Source organism: Bufo gargarizans, chromosome 1, assembly GCF_014858855.1.
Source record: "Bufo gargarizans isolate SCDJY-AF-19 chromosome 1, ASM1485885v1, whole genome shotgun sequence".
Taxonomy (NCBI): domain Eukaryota; kingdom Metazoa; phylum Chordata; class Amphibia; order Anura; family Bufonidae; genus Bufo; species Bufo gargarizans.
In genome coordinates, this window is record NC_058080.1 from 386,607,072 (window position 1) to 386,629,975 (window position 22,904).

The 22,904-nt window shown below is 42.8% G+C and overlaps 1 protein-coding gene across 1 annotated transcript; it reads left to right on the top strand.

The window, feature by feature from the left end:
• Nucleotides 1-8,012: 8,012 nt before the first annotated feature.
• NDUFA13 (NADH:ubiquinone oxidoreductase subunit A13) lies at nt 8,013-20,772 on the top strand. The gene is made up of 5 exons (XM_044285561.1): nt 8,013-8,160; nt 13,931-14,009; nt 15,321-15,392; nt 16,406-16,475; nt 20,600-20,772. The coding sequence occupies exons 1-5, from the start codon at nt 8,067-8,069 to the stop codon at nt 20,717-20,719; spliced, it is 435 nt and encodes a 144-aa protein (XP_044141496.1). The 5' UTR covers nt 8,013-8,066; the 3' UTR covers nt 20,720-20,772.
• Nucleotides 20,773-22,904: the final 2,132 nt, after the last annotated feature.

Consider the following 22,904-nt stretch of genomic DNA (forward strand, 5'->3'; position numbering starts at 1 on the left):
TTGTTTTTTGGATGAGGTGCATTGTCAGCACGGGCCTTCCATGTCTCAAGATCTATACACACATGAATTGAAAGCCCAGTTATAGTCTAAGCACCTACCAAGATTAGGGTATTAATTGATCTCCGCCTAGATTTGGAACTAGGAGACTGTTCACACATTGCGGTTTTCCTGGAGGTTATGGATTCTAAATTCCATTATGGTCCGTGGTAGCGGAATCCATAACGCGATTCTTCAATAACCCGAACTTTAGACGCCGAACTTAAAATACAAGTTCGCTCAACACTACTTATGAACATACAGTATTGTAGCCTCTCTTTACAGAAAAATGGTAACGCTATTTAAAGGGAACCTGTCATCAACTTGATGCAGCTCATACTAACGGCATCATAAAGAAGAGACAGTTGAGTTGATTTCAGCAGTCTGTCATTTAAAAGTAAAAATTAAGTGGTTGCCGGGAACCAACATCACAATCATTGCAGACTGGGCCTGGAAAAGAGTCACAGCCACCTGAGAAGAGTCCTGGTTATTCCTGCTCTCCTGCCCACTTGCTGATGACTGATGGTCTTCTACCTAGTTTTCTCCCTTTCTCTCTGGTAGAGAACTGCCAATCATCAGCAGATGGGTGAGAGAGCAGGAGATTAGGAATAACCAGGACTCTTCTCAGGTAGATTTGACTATTTTCAAGGCCTGGGCTGCAGTGATTATGATGCTGTTTCTTAGCAACCACTTTCTTTTAGCTCATGAGTGACACACTGCTGACATCAGCATTTCTGTCACTAATGTATGCTGCCCTCAGTGAGGTCAGCATAAAGTTGATGACAGGTTCCTTTTAACCCCTTACGGACACATGACGTACCGGTACGGCATGTTTCTTGAGTCCTTAAGGAGACATGACGTACTGGTGCTGCTCCGATCACTGCCGCCCGGCGGGCGGTGATCGGAACAAGGTGCCTGCTCAAATAATTGAGCAGGCACCTCGGCTAAATGCGCGGGGGGGGGGTCCCGTGACCCCCCCTCCCCGTGTCGGCGATCGCCGCAAACCGCAGGTCAATTCAGTCCTGCGGTTTGCGGCTTTCTATAGTGCGGCGGCGGTGCCATCGGGTTCCCATGGGGCTGTGGGGGGGACCCGATGGCATGGAAGGCAGCGCGATGCCTTCCGGTGAAGAGCCTGTGAGATCCAGCCCCCTGGATCTCACAGGCCCCGGAAGCTGTATGAGTAATACACAGTATTACTCATACAGCCAATGCATTCCAATACAGAAGTATTGGAATGCATTGTAAAGGAATATACCTCCAAAAGTTCAAGTCCCAAAGTGGGACAAGAAATATAGTGAAAAAAAGTTGAAAAAATAAAGTTTTCCCCCCAAAAAATTAAAAGTTTCAAGTAAAAATAAACAAAAACATAATTTTCCCCAAATAAAGTTTAAACAAATTGGTAAAAAATAGGGGGGGGGGGGGGAGTATACATATTAGGTATCTCCGCGTCCGTATCGACCGGCTCTATAAACATATCACATGACCTAACCCCTCAGATGAACACCGTAAAAAATAAAAAATAAAAACTGTGCTAAATAAACTATTTTTTGTCACCTTACATCACAAAAAGTACAAAAGCAAGTGATAAAAAAGACGTTTGCCCACCAAAATAGTACCAAACTGTCACCTCATCTCACAAAAAATTAGCCCCTACCTGAGACAATCGCCCAAAAAATAAAAAAACTATGGCTCAGAATATGGAGACACTAAAACATCATTTTTTTTTGTTTGAAAACCGCTATTATTGTGTAAAACTTACATAAATAAAAAAAAGTATACATATTTGGTATCGCCGCGTTCGTATTGACTGGCTCTATAAAAATATCACATGACCTAACCTCTCAGATGAACACCGTAAAAAAATAAATAAAAATGTGCTAAATAAACAATTTTTTGTCACCTTACATCACAAAAAGTGTAATAGCAAGCGATCAAAAAGTCATATGCACCCCAAAAAAGTGCCAATCAAACTGTCATCTCTTCCTGCAAAAAATGAGACCCTAAATAAGATAATCGCCCAAAAACTGAAAAAAACTATGGCTCTCAGAATATGGAGACATTAAAACATGATTTTTTTTTGTTTCAAAAACTATATTATTGTGTAAAACTTACATAAATAAAAAAAAGTATACATATTAGGTATTGCGGCGTCCGTATCGACCGGCTCTATAAAAATATCACATGACCTAACCCCTCAGATGAACACCGTAAAAAAAATTAAAATAAAAACTGTGCTAAATAAACTATTTTTTGTCACCTCACAAAAATTGATCAAAAAGTCATACGCACCCCAAAATAGTGCCAATAAGTCATCTCGTCCCGCAAAAATCATACCCTACCCAAGCTAATTGCCCAAAAACTGAAAAACGTATGGCTCTCAGACTATGGAAACACTAAAACATGATTATAATTTTTTTGCTTCAAAAATGAAATCATTGTGTAAAACTTACATAAATAAAAAAAAGTATACATATTAGGTACCGCCGCATCCGTGACAACCTGGTCTATAAAAATATCACATGATCTAACCTGTCAGATGAATGTTGTAAATAACAAAAAATAAAAACGGTGCCAAAACAGCTATTTCTTGTTATCTTGCCTCACAAAAAGTGTAATATAGAGCAACTAAAAATCATATGTACCCTAAACTAGTACCAACAATACTTCCACCCTATCCCGTAGTTTCTAAAGTGGGGCCACTTTTTTGGAGTTTCTACTCTAGGGGTGCATCAGGGGGGCTTCAAATGGGACATGGTGTAAAAAAAAACAGTCCAGCAAAATCTGCCTTCCAAAAACCATATGGCATTCCTTTCCTTCTGCGCCCTGCCGTGTGCCCGTACAGCAGTTTACGACCACATATAGGGTGTTTCTGTAAACTACAGGATCAGGACCATAAATATTGAGTTTGGTTTGGCTGTTAACCCTTGCTTTGTAACCGGAAAAAAATTATTAAAATGGAAAATCTGCCAAAAAAGTGAAATTTTGAAATTGTATCTCTATTTTCGATTAATTCTTGTGGAACACCTAAAGGGTTAACAAAGTTTATAAAATCAGTTTTGAATACCTTGAGGGGTGTAGTTTATAGAATGGGGTCATTTTTGGGTGGTTTCTATTATGTAAGCCTCGCAAAGTGACTTCAGACCTGAACTGGTCCCTAAAAATTGGGTTTTTGAAAATTTCTGAAAAATTTCAGGATTTGCTTCTAAACTTCTAAGCCTTGTAACATCCCCAAAAAATAAAATATCATTCCCAAAATTATCCAAACATGAAGTAGACATATGGGGAATGTAAAGTAATAACTATTTTTGGAGGTATTACTATGTATTATAGAAGTAGAGAAATTGAAACTTAGAAATTTGCAATTTTTTCTAAATTTTGGGTAAATTTAATATTTTTTTATAAATAAAAATGAATTTTTTTTATTTCATTTTACCAGTGTCATGAAGTACAATGATGTGACGAAAAAACTGTCTCAGAATGGCCTGGATAAGTCAAAGTGTTTTTTATTATTGCATTGAACTTGAGCTAATATGGAATCTATTTTTCTGTACTGAGCTGAGATGCTCTAATAGAGGGATCTGAATTTTCTCTCTGCTCAGTCAGCCAGCTAATCCAACAGGCTCCTTATCTCTGCTCTCTGACATTATAAACACTTATTATAGCTCATTTCTTATCTTATTGATAAGAATGTGGCTTAAATAAGGGTTTATGACCTTTTAGTAGTTCAGAGATAAGGGTTATTAGATGACAGACACAAAGTGAAAGTAAAAAGTACAATTCACACAGCTAGACAGGATAGTTAACCCTTTATGACCGAACGGCTCAATATTTTAATAGAGACTAATTCAAAAAATGATTTTTAGCCCTAAATCAAAAAATGCAATCATAAAAAAAAATTGCCTCCGAAGGTGTACATAGCCTTTAAGTCCTGTAAAATGCATCCATAAGAGAGCTGAATAGGACTAAACATGGCACTGTTTATGTGAAACTCCACTATGTCATGTGATCCCTGGATTTCCGTTAACTGCCCAGGTATCTAACAAGTGAATAGCAATATACTAGGAAGTAGAACTTATAAAGCATATGCAGTATTACTACCTGCACAAGCATCTAATAATGTCTGTCAGTGTCTATATAGAAGCAGATCTATGTATGGGTTTTTTTTTACACAATTTTATCAACATCAGCTAGAGATAGGCAGTCATTTTACAACATCACCTACAGACAGGCAGTCATTTTACAACATCACCTACAAACAGGCAGTCATTTTACAACATCACCTACAGACAGGCAGTCATTTTACAACATCTGGAGTAATTTTATTTGACTAGTACCTCGGAACCGAAGCCGAGTTCGGTTTCAAGTTTTAAAGTGGTTTTCCACTTTAAAAATCAACTAAGTTATTCAACGAAGTCCCTTAGTGAATAACTAACTTCGGCTCATCAGGGTCCACATATTCTAATACTGTATGGAGACGGATCTCCGTACAGTATTATTCCAAAGTTTTGAACGAACCTACTTTGGATGTAACATCCGAAGCTTGCTTTGCTTCTCTAAACAGTATATTACATAAATCAGATACCCCTTGCTCTGGGGTAACGCACTACCTGCACGTGTTGCAGATTCCGCACGTTTTTTCTGTGAAGAAAAAAACACAGTCTCAAACAGTATCAGCAAAATGTACGCGATTATACAAATCTCGTGTACACTTAGCTTTTTTGTTCCATGTGAAAATTGAGCTGCTGTGCGGATATAGAAATCCAGAGCATATCAATTATGTTTGTGTTTTTAACTGCAGCTTTCACCCTTTTCAATGCAAGGGTGAGATCTGTGGTAAAACCGCATCAAATCCGCACCAAATACTGCAAGTGAGATCTTCAGAAAAGCACAGAAATCTGCACTGAAATTCATTTGGATCTTCTGCATGTTTACCCACACCCATGTGCAGGTAACCCAAGAGAGTCTGCAAACAGTGCAAATTATGCATGTTTCCACAAAGTCCAGAGCATAATACAGTACCAGCAAGGTTAAAGACTTTCCAAATGTCATTATTTTGTCAGATATTGTCAGATATTGACCTATGATGTGGCTTTTAAAATCCGCAGTGTCAATTGTTTGTGTGGCTCAGTGGCTGATGTAATGAGGTTTTCCCCAAATACCTCAATGGGGTTACTAAAATGTACCGAAAATCTATGCCAAAAACTGTGCTAAATAGTGAACATTTATGTCTTCCTAGTTTTCATGTGGCTTTTCTGCATACAAGTCCACACCAGTGATGAGCGGAATAGGCAATATTGGTTTTTGTGATATTTCGTGAATTTTTCGCATAATATTCAAAATAAATTAGCAAATTCGAGAATTCGTGGTTCTCGTCATTATTTTTATGATTGCGCAAATCAGCACTAATGATGCGCATATTTTTTGCGCAATCCACGCAACTTCACATTTTATCAGGTCTGACTACATATTACTGATTGGTGCACTAAGTATTGTTGTGACATCACAGCACTATGTCTGTAGCACTGGAACCAGCTACACTATATCACTATCTAACCTACATTGACCATCTCCCACTAACTATCTGTATTATACGTATGAGCTAACTATCTAATGTAATTGGATAAGGCATAGGATTGTCACAGCAATGTCTCTGTTCTTTCTCTCAGAACTGCAAAACAACATATAGTAAGGGGTAGGCAAATTTCCTATTGATTGCTAGGGATGTTGCTAAGCTCAGACAAAGATATTGAAGCCTTCTCATTGGCCCACAAGCAAGTAGGAAGGTTACTAATGAAAAATAAAAACTAGAATATTTTTGATTACAAATATATAGCACTATATTTTACATCTTCGCAAATTCTCAAAGTGCCGATATTCGCGATAAAAATTAGCGATTAGAATATTTGCGATCAACACTAGTCCGCACCATGTGCAGGTACCCTAAAGTGATCCTCTAAGGGTACAGCCGGGGGCGTAGATAAAGGCTCATGGGCCCTGGTGCAAAAGATCAGCTTGGGCCCCCCTTTCCTCTGTGCTTTGTGGCCAGGGGCAGGGAAGCACATAGCCTTCATGCTGCCTGAGGCAAAAATTTAAACAGCAATCTCCCCCTCCCTCACCATGCCAAATTCTTGACCTAACCCCTTCCCTCCAGCCAGAGGTGTAACTTGACCAGCATGCAGTTTCTTTAATACTGGGGTCTTTGGGCCCCCTCTAGCTCCTGAGCCTGGCAGCAATTGTTACCTTTGCACCCCCTATAGCTGCGCCCCTAGGTACCCCCATATGTTCAGGTTTTTTTATGCACATCCTCAAGCAAAAACCAGGAGTTGATCATAAAGAAAGAGAAAGTACAAAGGGAAGATATAATTAAACCTTTTTGAATTCACTTCTGGTTTTGGTTTCAAAAACTACCTAAAAAAACCTGAACGTGGGGCTGCACCCTTAGGGCTTATGCACACGGCTGTCGTTTTTGTCTGCATCCGGACAGGATTTGTGATTTTCAGACTGCAAACACTTACGGCCGTGTGCATTAGCCCATTATAGGCAGACATAATTTTTCTTTACAAAAAAGTTTTCCCACCATAGGAAGTGATGGAAAAGTGCTAGGATTTATCACCGCTTGCTGATCAGTGGGGACCAGAACACAGCTCTAATATTCGCATGCAGCTGTGATCAGGTCAATGGGTGAACTGAGATAATTTTTATATTATCTTACAATGGGGGCTGTCCAGGAACAAATAACTTTGCACTGATGTCTGCCTCTGCTAGGGAAAGAACCATAGCTGTAGCTGCCTACTGCCTTTCTAGTCATGCGTGCTGGCTCTGATGTGTTCATCTTCCGGTACGCAGCTTTTTTTATTTATTTCCTCCTGGACATGATCACCTGCTCTGCTGCTGCCAACCACTGGCTTCAGCGGTGACGTGTCCACTTACAGGGGTTCTCCACTTTTGTTATATTGATGACCTATACTCATGATGGGTCATTAATATCAGATTGGCAGGGACCTGACTGTCTGCTCTCCACTGATCAGCTGTATGAAGGGAACAAAGGGCTTGGATGAGCACCGCGTTCTCCTCAACGTTTATCTGCTTGCCATTTACATTACAGCTCAGATTCAATGGGATTCAGGTGAATAGACTGCTCGCTGCTGCAATGTCAGCAGCGAGCAGGCAAACAGTGGGAGTCAGCCCCCTGTCTATCTGATATTGATGACCTATCCTGAGGATAGGCCATCAATATAAAAAAAAGTGGACAACCCCTTTTAAGGAGGGAAGCCCTGAGCTAAGGCCTTATTCAGACAGTGCTGGCTCATTTTAGAGTCTGTTACAACCCCTAATCCTAGGTCTAATGATACAAACTAATTCCAGCATAGGGATCCATGATGCTGTAAGCTAGGTTTATCAGACCAACAATCACGCAAGGCTTTGTGGCTGCAAACACAAGCACTAAAATGTGGCCCTACCATGACCATCTGATTGAGGCCTTGTGTCGCGCAACATAAAAGGCACAACTACACTGGGACATATGTCACTCAGCATTTTTTGTAATGACAGTCAATGATGTCACATGGACAAGAAATTGTGTTACACATGTCGCCCTGTAGCTCTAGCTTAAAGGGAGACTCCAGTGAAAACTATTAGAAAAAGTAGGACTTATTGAACAATTTCCCAACTCCTGTTTTCTCAAATCAACTGTATGTCCAGTGCAGTCCTTCTACATTTTCAGTGGAAGCACAAAAAAAATACAAACTCATTTAACAGAGGTGGACCAACTGCCTAAGGCTAAGCACTACAGGCTCAATGTAATTCATAATGTTACTAATGCTATCTATCGGGCAGGCGTTGCAGTTAAACGTTTCACGCCTACGTCATCTTCCTGAGACACGGCAGTCACGCGTGGAACGCACGCCTGTTTTCTGGACGCTTAGCACTGTGCCACACAAAAGATGGCGCTTACGTGCAGACGTTCTTTCCTCCTGTACGTAACATGTACGTAACATTTCCTAACAGGCTTCGGTCTGCAGCTGGGAAAGATGGCGGCGTCCAAGGTGAAGCAGGACATGCCCCCTCCCGGCGGTTATGGTCCGATGGATTATAAGCGGAACCTTCCCCGTCGTGGTTTCAGCGGTGGGTGTTTAGCGGGCTTCCATTGCTATGTATGAACGGGCAGGAGAGATAAATGGGCAGTCAATATCCTCCATGGCAGTGAGATAGACCTGCGCTCACCTTATACTTACCTCCTATACATAATAATGTACTTCTGTGGCTGCTGACAGGCTTCCTAGCAGTGCCGACATTAAAGGGAATGTTACCAGACAGATAATATCTATTAGGTGCCCTGATAACAGTGAGCAGTAGGAGTAAGGCTGGGTTCACACTTGAGCGTTGCGCAAACGCGCGTTTTACGTGCGTTTTTGACGCGCATTTTTATGCGCGTTTTTGTAATAGTAAACGCGCGTTTGACGCGCGTTTGTGTGATTCACTACAGTGTCCTATGGCCACAAACGCCCCAAAAGTCGCTCATGTACTTTTTGGAGCGTCGGGCGTTTTACAGCGCGATCGTACGCGCTGTAAAACGCCCAAGTGTGAACCATTCCCATAGGGAATCATTGGTTTCTCCTTGTTGAGCGTTTTACAGCGCGTAGGAACGCGCTGTAAAACGCTCAGGTGTGAACCCAGCCTAAAGACTCTGTTACACAGCCGGCACTGCAGGTAATTATCAGTTCGTTCCCAATGATTGCCTGCTCATCAGAGATCTTTATTTACATGCTGCAATCACCTCCACTGTATAGGTGATCGCTTTTCCCCGTAGGGATTCATTGCTTCTGGGCAGCAGATCCCTGTTTACACAGTACGTCCTGCTGGCCAGAAACTATGGTAGAAATGAAATCTGGCTAAGGGTACTTTCACACTAGCGTTTTTCTTTTCCGGCATAGAGTTCCGTCCTACGGGCTTAGGGCTCTTTCACACTTGCGTTGTCCGGATCCGTCGTGTACTCCATTAGCCGGAATTACACGCCAGATCCGGAAAAACACGTAAGAACGCAAAGTTTTTATTCCGGATGCGTCTTTCTGGCTTTTTTGGTAAGATACTGATCCGGAAATCCTGAAGCCAACATCAACGTTTTTTTTCCGGATCCGTCGTATGGATCTGGTATGGGGTTGGATCCGTATGACTGATCCGGAATAAAAATGTTGATGTTGGCTTCAGGATTTCCGGATCAGTCTCTTTTCGCGCCAGCTAAGCCCTTCCTACTTCCTGGCGCAGACGCAACTTCCGGATCCGTCGTTGCATCGTAACAACTGAAGATGTTAGGACGGATCCGGAATAATACATTTCAATGGGATATTATTCCTGATCCGTCGATGCGGCAAGTGTTCAGGATTTTTGATCGCAGCAAAAAGCGCAGCATGCTATTTTCTCTGGCTAAAAAACGTTCCGGTCCTGAACTGAAGACATCCTGATGCATCCTGAACGGATTTCTCTCAATTCAGAATGCATTAGGATAAAACTGATCAGGATTCTTCCGGCATAGAGCCCCGACGACGGAACTCTATGCCGGAAGAAAAGACGCAGGTGTGAAAGAGCCCTTAGAATCCTGATCAGTTTTATCCTAATGCATTCTGAATGGAGTGAAATCCGTTCAGGATGCATCAGGATGTCTTCAGTTCCGGACCGGAACGTTTTTTGGCCGGAGAAAATACCACAGCATGCTGCGCTTTTTGCTCCGGCCAAAAATACTGAAGACTTGCCGCAAGGCCGGATCCGGAATTAATGCCCATTGAAAGGATTTTCCAAAGGAGCTGTGTAAAATGAAAGTTGGAATCTGGTTGCTATGGGCCACTCAGCCAGTTTTCATTTCCACCAGTTTTGCTAAAGTTCCCCCTATGACCTTAAAGGGAACCTGTCACCGGGATTTTGTGTATAGAGCTGAGGACATGGGTTGCTAGATGGCCGCTAGCACATCTGCAATACCCAGTCCCCATAGCTCTGTGTGCTTTTATTGTGTAAAAAAACCCCGATTTGATACATATGCAAATCATATCTTACTTGTGTGACCAGAGAAGAGTCATATTTTCAAGCTCTGACTCATCTCACGTACAGGACTCATCTCAGGTTCATTTACATATGTATCAAGTCGTTTTTTTGACACAATAAAAGCACACAGACCTATGGGGACTGGGTATTGCAGATGTGCTAGCGGCCATCTAGCAACCCATGGCCTCGGCTCTATACACAATTTTTAATTAAAATTGTTTCACCGTAATAACCTTTTTACGGTGGTGACTTACTGGCCTTAGGCTTGGCTACTGCCTTTTTATGGAGGCCTAGTCTAAGCGCTGCACAGCTCTCCCATGCAGCGGAGAACAGGAGCTCGGCCCCTGCTCAGCTCTGATCAGCAGAAGTACCAATCCCAGCCATTTAATCCCTTAGATGCCACTGTCGCTATTGGCTGCAGCATCTAAGTGGATTCAGAAGGAGAAGGGGGGGCTTCAGTGAAAAAACGCATTGCATCTGCAAGCAAGTGCGGATGCAATGTGTTTTTCACTGATGGTTGCTAGGAGATGTTGTTTGTAAATCTTCCGTTTTTTATCACGTGCGTGAAAAACACATCAAAACGCATTGCACCTGCGCGAAAAAAATTGAATGCAGTTGCAGACAAAACTGACTAAACTTGCTTGCAAAATAGTGCGCGTTTCACTGAATGCATCTGGTGCCAATCCATCACACTCGTGTGAAAGAGGCCTAAGGGTACTTTCACACTTGCGGCAGGACGGATCCGGCAGGCTGGTCTCCCTGTCGGATCCGTCCTTCCGCTGTTTTGCCGGACCGCCGCTCCGTCCCCATTGACTATAATTGGGACGGGGGCGGAGCTCCGGCACAGCACAGCGGTGCACGGCAAAAGCTGCCGGACTAAAAAGTCCTGCAAGTCCGACTTTTTAGTCCGGCGGCTTTCGCCGTGCTGCGCCGGAGCTCCGCCCTTGTCCCCATTATAGTCAATGGGGACCGAGCGGCGATACGGCGAAACAGCGGAATGACAGATCTGACAGGGAGACCAGCCTGCCGGATCCGTCCTGCCGGAAGTGTGAAACTAGCCTAAAGCTAGGACTACATGGCGACATTTGTTGTACAAAAGTTGCGCAACATTTTTTATGATGGTCAATGGTGTCGTGCTGCAATTCTGCGACACAACAGTCGCAAAAAATCCATCCAGGTTGGATTTTTGTGCGACTGTCACATTGCAGCTTGTCGTAGTGCGACACCATTGACTATCATTATAAAATATGTTACGCTACGCATGTCGCTGTGTATCTCTAGCCTAATCAATTATTTGTCAGGCACTCTGCTACATAAGTAAAAATAAGGCCTCTTTCACACTTGCGTTGTCCGGATCCGGCGTGTACTCCACTTGCTGCCGGAATTGCACGCCGGATCCGGAAAAACGCAAGTGAACTGAAAGCATTTGAAGACGGATCCGTCTTCAAAATGCGTTCAGTGTTACTATGGCAGCCAGGACGCTATTAAAGTCCTGATTGCCATAGTAGTAGTGGGGAGCGGTATACTTACAGTCCGTGCGGCTCCAGAATGACGTCAGAGCGCCCCATGCGCATGGATGATGTGTCCGTGTGATCACGTCATCCATGCGCGTGGGGCGCCCTGACATCACTCTGGAGCGCCCCGGGAGCCGCACGGACGGTAAGTATGCTGCTCCCCCGCTCCCCACTACACTTTACCATGGCAAACAGGACTTTAGCGTCCCGGCAGCAATGGTAACTATTCAGAAAAAGCTAAACGTCGGATCCGGCAATGCGCCGAAACGACGTTTAGCTTAAGGCCGGATCCGGATCAATGCCTTTCAATGGGCATTAATTCCGGATCCGGCCTTGCGGCAAGTCTTCAGGGTTTTTGGCCGGAGCAAAAAGCGCAGCATGCTGCGGTATTTTCTCCAGCCAAAAAACGTTCCGGTCCTGAACTGAAGACATCCTGAACGTATTTCACTCCATTCAGAATGCATTAGGATAAAACTGATCAGGATTCTTCCGGCATAGAGCCCCGACGACGGAACTCTATGCCAGAAGAAAAGAACGCAAGTGTGAAAGAGCCCTTAGAGTCAAATAAAGTTTTAGTAAAAAGTAAAAAAAAATTTTAATAGAAAAAATATTTTTCATTGAAAAGTCCGCTCCACATATTTGGTATCATTGCTTCTGTAACAACATGAACTATTCAGATGCTTCATCCGAAGTCGCTTCATTCAAAACTTTGGTATAATACTGTACGGAGATTCGTCTCCATACAGTATTAGAATGTATGCGCTCCGATGAGCCGCAGCGCGACTTTGTTGAATAACTTCAGTAGTTGATTTTTTTTTACCGAATTCGGCTATGCTTCCGACTAGTACAATAGAACGGAAGCGGAGTTCGGTTTCAAGTTTTAAAGTGGTTTTCCCAAAAAATCAACTACTGAAGTTATTCAACAAACTCACGCGTGACTTTGTGAAAACTTAGCTTCATCGGAGCCCATACATTCTAATACTGTACCTAGACGAGTCTCCGTACAGTATTATTCTGAAGTTTTGAACAAATCGACTTCTAATGAAGCATCTGAAAATCGCTTCGCTCAACACTAGATATATTATCTATGCTGCAAAGTGAACGTCGCAAAATTTCTGACATACAAACTGACATACAAAAAGTGGCAATGTTAAGGTCCCTTTCATACGGGCAAGTATTCTGCGCGGGTGCAATGCGTGATGTGAACGCATTGCACCCGCACTGAATCTGGACCCATTCATTTCTATGGGGCTGTGCACACGAGCGGTGATTTTCACGCATCACTTATGCGTTGCGTGAAAATCGCTGCATGTTCTATATTGTGTGTTGCGGTACGATAATCCACGCAACGCAGGCCCCATAGAAGTGAATGGGGCTGCGTGAAAATCGTAAGCATCCGCAAGCAAGCTATTTTCACGCACGGTTGCTAGGAGACGATCGTGATGGAGATCCGATCATTTTATTATTTTCCCTTATAACATGGTTGTAAGGGAAAATAATAGCATTCTGAATACAGAATGCATAGTAAAACAGCGCTGGAGGGGTTAAAAAAATATATATAATTGAACTCCCCTTAATCCACTTGCTCGCGCAGCCGGCATCTCTCCTGTCTCTTTCTTTGCTGATTGCAGTCAAAGGACCTGTGGTGACGTCACTCCGGTCATCACATGGTCCATCACATGATCCATCACCATGGTAAAAGATCATGTGATGACTGGAGTGACGTCACCACAGGTCCTTTGACTGCAATCAGCAAAGATAGAGACAGGAGAGATGCCGGCTGCGCGAGCAAGTGGATTAAGGTGAGTTAAATTATTTTTATTTATTTTAACCCCTCCAGCGCTATTGTACTATGCATTCTGTATTCAGAATGCTATTATTTCCCCTTATAACCATGTTATGAGGGAAAATAACACAATCTACAGAACCCCGATCCCAAACCTGAACTTCTGTGAAGAAGTTCGGGTTTGGGTACCAAACATGCGCCATTTTTCTCACGCTAGTGCAAAACGCATTACAATGTTTTGCACTCACGCCGAAAAATTGCGTGTGTTTCCGCAACGCACCCGCACATTTTCCCGCAACGCCCGTGTGAATCCAGCCTAAGTATTGCAGTTTTTTTTTCCATCCCCTCCAGAAATAGTTCATAGAAGTTATTAAATAAGTTACGTGTACCCCAAAATCGCGCCGGTAAAATTTGTCCCTCAAAACACAAGCTCTAGTATGGCTATATTGATGGGGAAAAAAAGTTCTAGCTCTTGGAAGGCGATGATGAAAAATTGTTTGGTCCCTAAGGTGTTAATATGAAATGGTGTTGCTGTATGGTGACTGTTTCTTTGTTACAGGCTACACCATGTTTGCTATTGGAATTGGGGCCATGGTGTTTGGATATTGGAGAATTGGCACTTGGAACAGAGAGAGAAGGTAAGGAGGTTGCGGAGAGTAGCCAGCTAAAGCAGAAGTCATGTTTCCATCACTTACTATGGGATTCTGTAGACCTGTTACCTGGGGATCAGCTCCCGCTTAGATAACAGGTTTACGATGGGATACCTTTTTATTTTTTTATTTTTTTTTTATTTAGATGAAGCAGTGCTGAAAACCTTCATAATTACAGAATATATATATCCAAAAGTTTTTGTTAGGCTACCTGCACATGAGTACAGGTATCTGGATTTGTTTGCGTTTTGTGCACCAGATCTGCACCAAAATCTGCACGTGCTGTGGTTTTTGGTGCAGATTTTCAGCGGCTCTCACCCTTGCATTACAGAGGGTGAAAACCATCCAGAAAAATTGCGCAAACAATTGACATGCTGTACATTTCTAAATCGGCATGGAAAAAAAAAAAAAAAAAAAAAAGCAAAATGAACATGGTCTAATCTTATACACTTTACTAGTACTGTATTACGCTGTTGTTTTCCCGCATGAAGTGCAACGTATATTTCCACACCTCTGATTTTTTTGCAGAAAGTTCTGGCACTGTCACATTCATTTGAACGGGACTTGCAGATATCTGTGCCCCTAAACCTTAAAGCTAGGCATACGCCTTGGATAGATGTCGGCTAAACAAGTGTGTTCTCTAGACACCACTCTATACGTATGCATGCTCGGTTCAGCTTGAGCATGCATGTGTTCTCAGTATGGGAGGGGGAATAAGACAATACCAGAAAACAGTCTTTGTTGTGGGAGAGTTGGGACAACCTCAAACATGAGTTGGTCAGCCGATCCCCCAGGAATAGGCAGGTTGGGCTGACATTCATATGATGTGAGTGACCAGACCATTTTAAGTAGTAAGAAAAAAAAAAAACGCTCAACGTGCTGTTCCCAGCATACAGCTGATGATAAAGGGTTTGTCCAGTTTCTGGGATTTTTTTTTTTTATAACTGTCCCCAGCAACATGTTGTACCTATTGCTGCTCCTTGACACTCCATTCTGGCTCCCTGGCATGTACGTTTCTGGATGAACAGTGTCATGTGCACCACTGCAGCCAATGCCTGGATTCAGCATTGACATGTCCCGAAGCAGCACATCACTTTTGGGTCACATGGTGCATGGGGAGACGTCACTGCTGAGACCAGTGCATGTGACCCCCATCCGGAATATGCAGGCCAGTGACCAGAGGATTGTAAAACAGAGGCGGGGAGCTGGATTGAGCCAGTGGGAGCAGATGAGTATGATTTTATTTTTTATTTTTTTAATAGATACAACACGCTTATTATGTTCTCCTTTATTTTACAGGCGGCTCTATATTGAAGACTTAGAGACTCGTGTGGCATTGCTTCCCCTCTTCCAGGCAGAGTCAGATCGAAGGTAACTAGATATATTTCGCTGTACAATTCTGCCAGTCCAGCTGAGGGATTGGCTTCTATGGCAGCTTCTGCTCTCGTTTCTTATTAGTGGTTTATGCCGCTTTTTTACTTTTGTGTTTGTAATGGGTGCAGAGACTAGAGGCAAGATGAAGTTTAATGCTGTACAGAAACAGCATTCAAACCAAAGTATTTAAACGATTCGCTCAAGCCTACCTGGAATCTTCGGCTATGGTTTCTTTAATACCTGTCTATGTATAATCTGTACACTGCTAAGTGTGACATATGTAAAACACAAAGAAAAAAGTTAATTACGTGTAAGGCTCCATTCAGACGTCCATAACGGGTTTTGCGGATCCACAAAACACAGGCAGCGGCAATGTGCATTCCGCATTTTGCAGACCGCACATTGCCGGCACTAATAGAAGATGCCTATTCTGGTTCCGCAATTGCGGACAAGAATAGGACATGTTCTATTTTTTTCGGGAACGGAATTGCGGACCTGGAAGTGCGGGTCCGCAATTCCGTATCCGGGCAGCACATCGTGCTGCCCCATAGAAATGAATGGGTCTGCAATTCCGTTCTGCAAAATGCAGAACGAAATTGCGGATGTGTGAATGGAGCCTAAAATAACATAAAATATAACCATTGTGATTTTTAAAAAAATGAAGATCCCAGACCTTTGTGTTTTTTTTTATTTATTTTTATCATCAAGAAATCTTCTTCTGCAACTAAAATTAAAGATCAAAATATAAAATCTATTGAACTTTAAAGAAAATGTTTTATTGTTTAAAGGGTTGTCTGGCAGTGACTAGCTGAGAGGGCATTTCCTTTTACGGAATTTCTTTCCGTGTAAAACTCAGGTTGCTTGTCCAGCTCCATTGAGGTCTTCATTATCCTAAAAATATTTTTCTGTAAATTGTTTTTTTTTTTTTTTTTTTAGCTTATAATATTGAATTTATACAAAATAGGTGTTTTGCCAGTGTAACACCAGCTGTTTTTTTATTTTTTATAAAGGACATTACGAATTTTGAGAGAGAATTTGGAGCAAGAGGCCATTATCATGAAAGATGTCCCAGACTGGAAGGTAAGAACATATAACATTGCCAATAAGTGTGTGGGATACAATATGCAGTTGGATGATTATGTATGTTGATATGTAAGATCTAGAGAAGTCTCTGCTTCTGTATTTAGAATGTGTTGGAGATTGTTGGTTATTATCATTGCACTACTGAGAGGTTCTGATGTTATGTTACCAGGGACAGATTGGGAACTTAAAGGGGTTGTCTGGGAATATATAATTTCGAACAGATGATTGCAGCTTGCCTCCCCTACTGAAAAGATAAAACTTTCCTTTTCCCTGCTCCTCCGGTCCTATGCGTTGACTCCTGCATCTCCATCGTCCAGTCCATTTTCTTCCTCCCTGGATGGGCATGGTCACTTGATCATCTTCAGCCTACTGTTGGCTTCAGCATTGAAGTTTCCGCAAGTGAGACGTTGCTGCCAGCAGTGGCTAAAGAGGATCAAGTGTGGATCAAGTGACCCCGTGGGGGGGTGGGGGTGGAAGAAAACAAACCCCAGACCAGAAGATGGACATGCAGGATCCGGCTCAGAGGACAACAACAGCCGGGACCAGGTAAGTATTATCCCTTCAGTAGGGGAGGTAGGCTGCCGCCACCTGTTAGAAATTATGTATTCCCGAGCAACCTTGTTAAAGTGGCCCTGAAAAAACTAAAAATAAATGTGAACTCATGTTGTAAGCAGGTCCTAACTGACAGAAAGTAGGGCCAACATGAGTGGGTAGGGTCAGCAATACCATAGCACATATAAGTATAATAGAATAGAATGAAAGGGGTGGCACCGCCGACGTCTCCAGGTAAATGGTGGATTCCTGTATGCACTTGTCTATATCAACAGTGATTGTGGTGCTCAGCCTCAAGAACAACGAAAGTCCATGCGATAACACGAGTAGATAAATAGAAAGGCGGCACTCGCCACTGTGGTAAAAAAAACGCTTTTTATTCTTCCAATCGGATACAATAAAAATAGGGCTGGGATGGACTCTTGCCTCTACACAGAACGCGAAGTGGCGACTGCCGTTTCGTGCTTGCGTGCCTCTTCGGGCCATACCATAGTACAGCATAAATACCACCTCAGCAGAACCAAATATCATAGTGCAGCTCAAAATACGTCCCCAGCAGCACATAATTGCTGCACAAAATACCTCTTCGAAGAGCCAGCTGGCACATTCTTTCCTCCGCCAGTTTTATCTAATTAAAGTATGCAGAAGGGAGATGAGCGTTTGATATGCAGTCCACAGCACCTAGCCAGCCCTACCAACAGCATGGTGCCTGGCTTCAGAGCTACCAAACATACAGGAGAATACAGCACTACATACCTATTACATCCAATGATATCCCCTGTGATCATAGATGTCACTTTCCATCATCCTTCCCACTGTCCTTTATCTTCCCATCCACAGGATCCCTTTCCTGGTGCCCCAACTGTCTCATCCTGCTGCTACCACCAATATTGTGCCCTCTGTGCTTCCCATTGCTCAGAAATACTGTACTACAGAAATAGTGCCATACAGACAGTCCCCCTATAAGTACTAGTACTGTAGAACAATTGTGCCAAGAGGAGTGCCCTCAATAGTTACTGTGCTCCCTTATACTTCCCCCACTAGTAATATGCTCCCTCAGAGTGGCTCCAGTAGAAACAGTTTCCTGTGATGCCCCTATAGAGCCCCCAGTAGTAATGATGCCTCCTATAGTGCTTCCAGCATTAATATTTTTTCCTATAGTGCCTGTAGTAATATTAATGCCCCCAGTAGCAATGCCTTCCATAGTGCCACAAATAATGCCCCCAGTAGTAATAATGCTTTCTATTGGGCCCCCAATAATAATGCCCCCCATGGTGAACCAAGTAATTTCCCCTATAATACCCAAGTATAAAAAATGCAACTTAATGTAGGGAGCAATAAAAATGCTCCCTACAGTGTCCCCAGTAATGCATCCTGTAGTGCTCCCATTCCTTGCCACCACCAGGCTTCTCCTGGCCTGCGGCCTGAGATTCCTGTGCCATTCATATACTGCCTCATAGGCTTCAGGTCTAGTGGCCTATGAGGCTTAGGGCAGGGAACCATTATCTCCTGTGCGCCACTACTGTAATTCAATTGTATTGCCGTCCTGAGGACTGTGATGCAGTTGAATTCAGGAAGGTACCTTGGGCAGATATGTTAGCATCTGATGCTCCCAGTTTTATTTTTATTTTTTTGCGTGGCAAACACAGAAAAAGCAATATTTGACATGGCTTTTTATACTCTGTTTACGCTCGCATATTTCACACTGTATACCCGTTTGATTAGTTGTTCAGGTTACTTCGGCTGTGTGGATACCTAATAAGTGTAGTGTTTGTTTTTTTGCTTTTACATAAAGTATGCACAATAAAAGCTATTCAATGAAAATTACATTTAAATTAAATAATTGCATATTTATTATTTTGCAAACTTTTTTAAATTTAATTTCTTATTTTACAATCCCATTTCATAATTACTGTCACAAAATTTTATTTTTTATAACATATTAGTATGAAACGACATTATGCTCTGTCTCTCTGTGGCACAGGCTATGGTTAGGGCAACACTAGTGTACCCTTAGAGCAGATTACTGAATTTCCAATCCTGGAGTCCTTTTTAGGTCCCTAGGACTGACTGCAGATGGCTTACTCGGCCTCTGGTCAGTGGGACCCAATATGAAGAGAAAATCCCCTTAGATCATGCTGTGGTCAGAGTTTGGCAATTAAAGGGTTAACATTTGGGATTGGAGCTACCTCCGATCCTGGCCCTAGAGCAGAATCATGCTCTAAGAACCGAAGTCTTTTCGTGGAGTGGGAGTGCTAACAGACGTGCTCAGCTCTATCTAAAACCTAAAACAGCAACTACATAAGACAGCGGGTAGTCCTTCAGGGGTTAAAGGGGTTTTGCAATGCAAATACATTGATGAACTATCCTGAGGATATCTTTGAACTGCATATGCTTTAATGATTTTCACTAAATGCCTGTAAGGAATCCTCAAGATATGACCTGTTGGAGGACTAGATTGGGAAACACTGATATAGGTGCTAAGGGCTCTTTCACACCTGCGTTCTTTTCTTCCGGCATAGAGTTCCGTCGTCGGGGCTCTATGCCGGAAGAATCCTGATCAGTTTTATCCTAATGCATTCTGAATGGAGAGAAATCCGTTGAGGATGCATCAGGATGTCTTCAGTTCCGGACCGGAACGTTTTTTGGCCAAGGAAAATACCGCAGCATGCTGCGCTTTTTGCTCCGGCCAAAAATCCTGAAGACTTGCCGCAAGGCCGGATCCGGAATTAATGCCCATTGAAAGGCATTGATCCGGATCCGGCCTTAAGCTAAACGTCGTTTCGGCGCATTGCCGGATCCGACGTTTAGCTTTTTCTCAATGGTTACCATGGCTGCTGGGACGCTAAAGCAGCATGCTTACCGTCCGTGCGGCTCCCGGGGCGCTCCAGAGTGACGTCAGGGCGCCCCAAGCGCATGGATCACGTGATCGCATGGCACGTCATCCATGTGCATGGGGCGCTCTGACGTCACTCTGGAGCGCCCCATGACGGATTCGTCTTCAGTTCACTTTTGTTTTTCCGGATCCGGCGTGTAATTCCGGCAAGTGGAGTACATGCCGGATCCGGACAACGCAAGTGTGAAAGAGGCCTAAGTCTCCATGTTAAAATTCCACTTGACTGGAAGCAAAAGGGAACATATCATTAAAACGTCTCAGTAGTGCAGCCTCAGGCTTTAAGTCTGTATATTTAAAGGGGTTATCTGAGTTGCAGCTGCGATCCCGTGCGGCCTCCAGTTCTGGGATCCCAGCCTGGGATTACAACCTGCAGTACATGCTTGAGTCTGAATCTCTCGCATAAGAGCTAGCTAGAGATTCAGACTCGCACATGCTCTGTAGGTTGTAATCCCAGGCTGGGATCACGTGCCGAATGTACAGCACACATTCGCAGCCAGTATTTCAGCATACAATGAAGGATTATTTATCCAATGTTCGCAACCAACCATGTATAGATTTCTGCTTGATCCCCGTGTTTATAGCGCACATTTTACTTTTACTCTGCTACCTATTCAGTACTGTTGCACCCTAATGAAGTTTGTGGTCACAGCCCAGTGTGCTTTTTGTTTTATAGGTTGGAGAATCTGTCTTTAACACAGATCGCTGGGTGACTCCTACACTAAATGAACTTTACAACCTCCGTTCACGAAAAGAATTTAATAATACAAAGTCTGCTTTTCAGTGGTATGTCTGAGCCACATTTGGACTATGTATTTAAAATTGAAAATAAAACTTTCTCCAAACTTTCAGAGTCTTGCAGTCCAAAAATATGTTTTGCCAAATACAGACGTAGGACTTCGTGGCACTCTGCCAATGAATACTTGGAGTCGGATTCCCACCCCGTGTATAACAATGAAGAAAACTCCAGCAATTATGATGCAGAAGGGTGAACTTTTATCGAAGTGCGGCTTGTACATACAGTGGACGTTTCGGCTGGATATGGCCTTCATCAAACTGGCGCTGGTTTGATAAAGGCCATATCCGGCCGAAACATCACTATATGTACAAGCCGCACTTCGATAAAAGTTCACCCTTCTGCATCATAACTGCTGGAGTTTTCTTTATTTTTGCCAAATAGTGTCATAATCATATAAAAGAGTTATCAAGTATTAAGCAACCACCTTCCCATATTTAGATACCATCGCCGACTCCAAGGTGAATCCCTTCATCAAGCTACACAAGCCATTGTTTGTTTTGTGGGGGGGATTGCAGAAAACTGTATAATTATGAAAATAGTCCATGAGATGAAATAAAAGGTTGTGCTTCCTTTTGTTTGCTCAAAAAAGTCTATAGGTGGTTTCAAATTTTTTGAAAAAAGAAATGGCCCATATTTTTTAATTCTGTAGATGGCGTAAGCTTAGACAGGTGGCCTAGACCAGCACCAGATTTATCACATGTTCTCAGGCTCGATGATAAATCTTGTGCAGAAAGACACTTTTCTCTGACTCTATACCAACTATTGGTTGGCTTAATTTGAGAGAGAGTTTACCATCAGAATTTTTTAGCAAAATGGCATCCTTAGAACCTCCCTTTATCATGAAGCTCCGCTACTCTCCATAAGTCCCACCGATTTGCTGAGCATGTTGGGGGGAAAAAGTCTGAAACCCCTAGATGTGCCACTTTTTAGACAGTTTTGGTGCAGACACATTAAGTCTGGTTATTTTATTTTCTAAACTGTATATTTTTTTTGTGTGCAGTCAGATGCTCTATTAAAGTGTAACTGTTTATGGGTACTTTCACACTAGTGTTTTTTTTTTCCGGTATTGAGTTCCGTCCTAGGGGCTCAATACCGGAAAAAAAACTGATCAGTTTTATCCTAATGCATTCTGAATGGAGAGCAATCTGTTCAGTGTACATGAGGATGTCTTCAGTTCAGTCACTCTTGCAGTATTTGGTTGGATAAAATACCGCAGCATGCTGCAGTATTTTCTCCGTCCAAAATTCCGGAACACATGCCGGATGCGGCATTATTTTCCATTGAAATGCATTAATGCCGGCACCAAGTGTTCTGGCAAAACGGATCAGGTTTCCCAGTCTGCGCAGATCTTTAAAAATGCAAAAAAAAATACTGGATCCGTTTTTCCCAATGACACCGGAGAGACTGATCCGGTGTTTCAATGCATTTTTTCAAATGCTATTCGTTTGCACACGGATTTCCAGATCCGGCAGGCAGTTCTGGCGACGGAACTGCCTGTCGAATCTTCCCAACGCAAGTGTAAAAGTACCCTAAGGGGGGAAATGGTTATTAAAGGGAACCTGTCAGCAGCAAAAAGCCATGCCAAACCGCCAGCAGTACCTGCAAGTAGCCGGCAGTGAGTTTGGAATGATGATTTTCTTACTGCGTTCTGATGAGGCAGAAGTATGAAAAACGTTCTTTTATCCTCCATCCGATCTATTTTCCAGTTAGGATTGAAGTCAAGGGGGCAGCGGCCTCCTTTCTTCAAGTTAAGGTAACCGCGCTCCGTTCTGACAGCCGGCTGTTCGGCAAAGCCAGCTGGCTGTTGGGCATAAGCGCGGTCAGTCACAGCAAAGGGGCAGGGAAAATGCAGAATGCACGCTGCTTTTTTTTTTTTTTTTGCGTGGTATTGAATGGAGTATCGCAATACTTTTTTATGTTATCTAAATCGAATCAAAATTTTGGTATCATGACAGCCCTACTTCTACATATCCAAGCAATTCTGACATTGTTTTTTGTGACACATTGCACTTTTAGTGGTAAATTTATGTATCTAAACAAATCTTAAATTTAACAAAACATGGAAAAATTTGCAATTTTCAAGACTTGAAAATGTATACTTCTAAGGCATATAGTCATACCACACAAAGAAGCCGTTGCCTCCTTTCGCATACTATTCTGATGATAGGTCATCAATATCTGA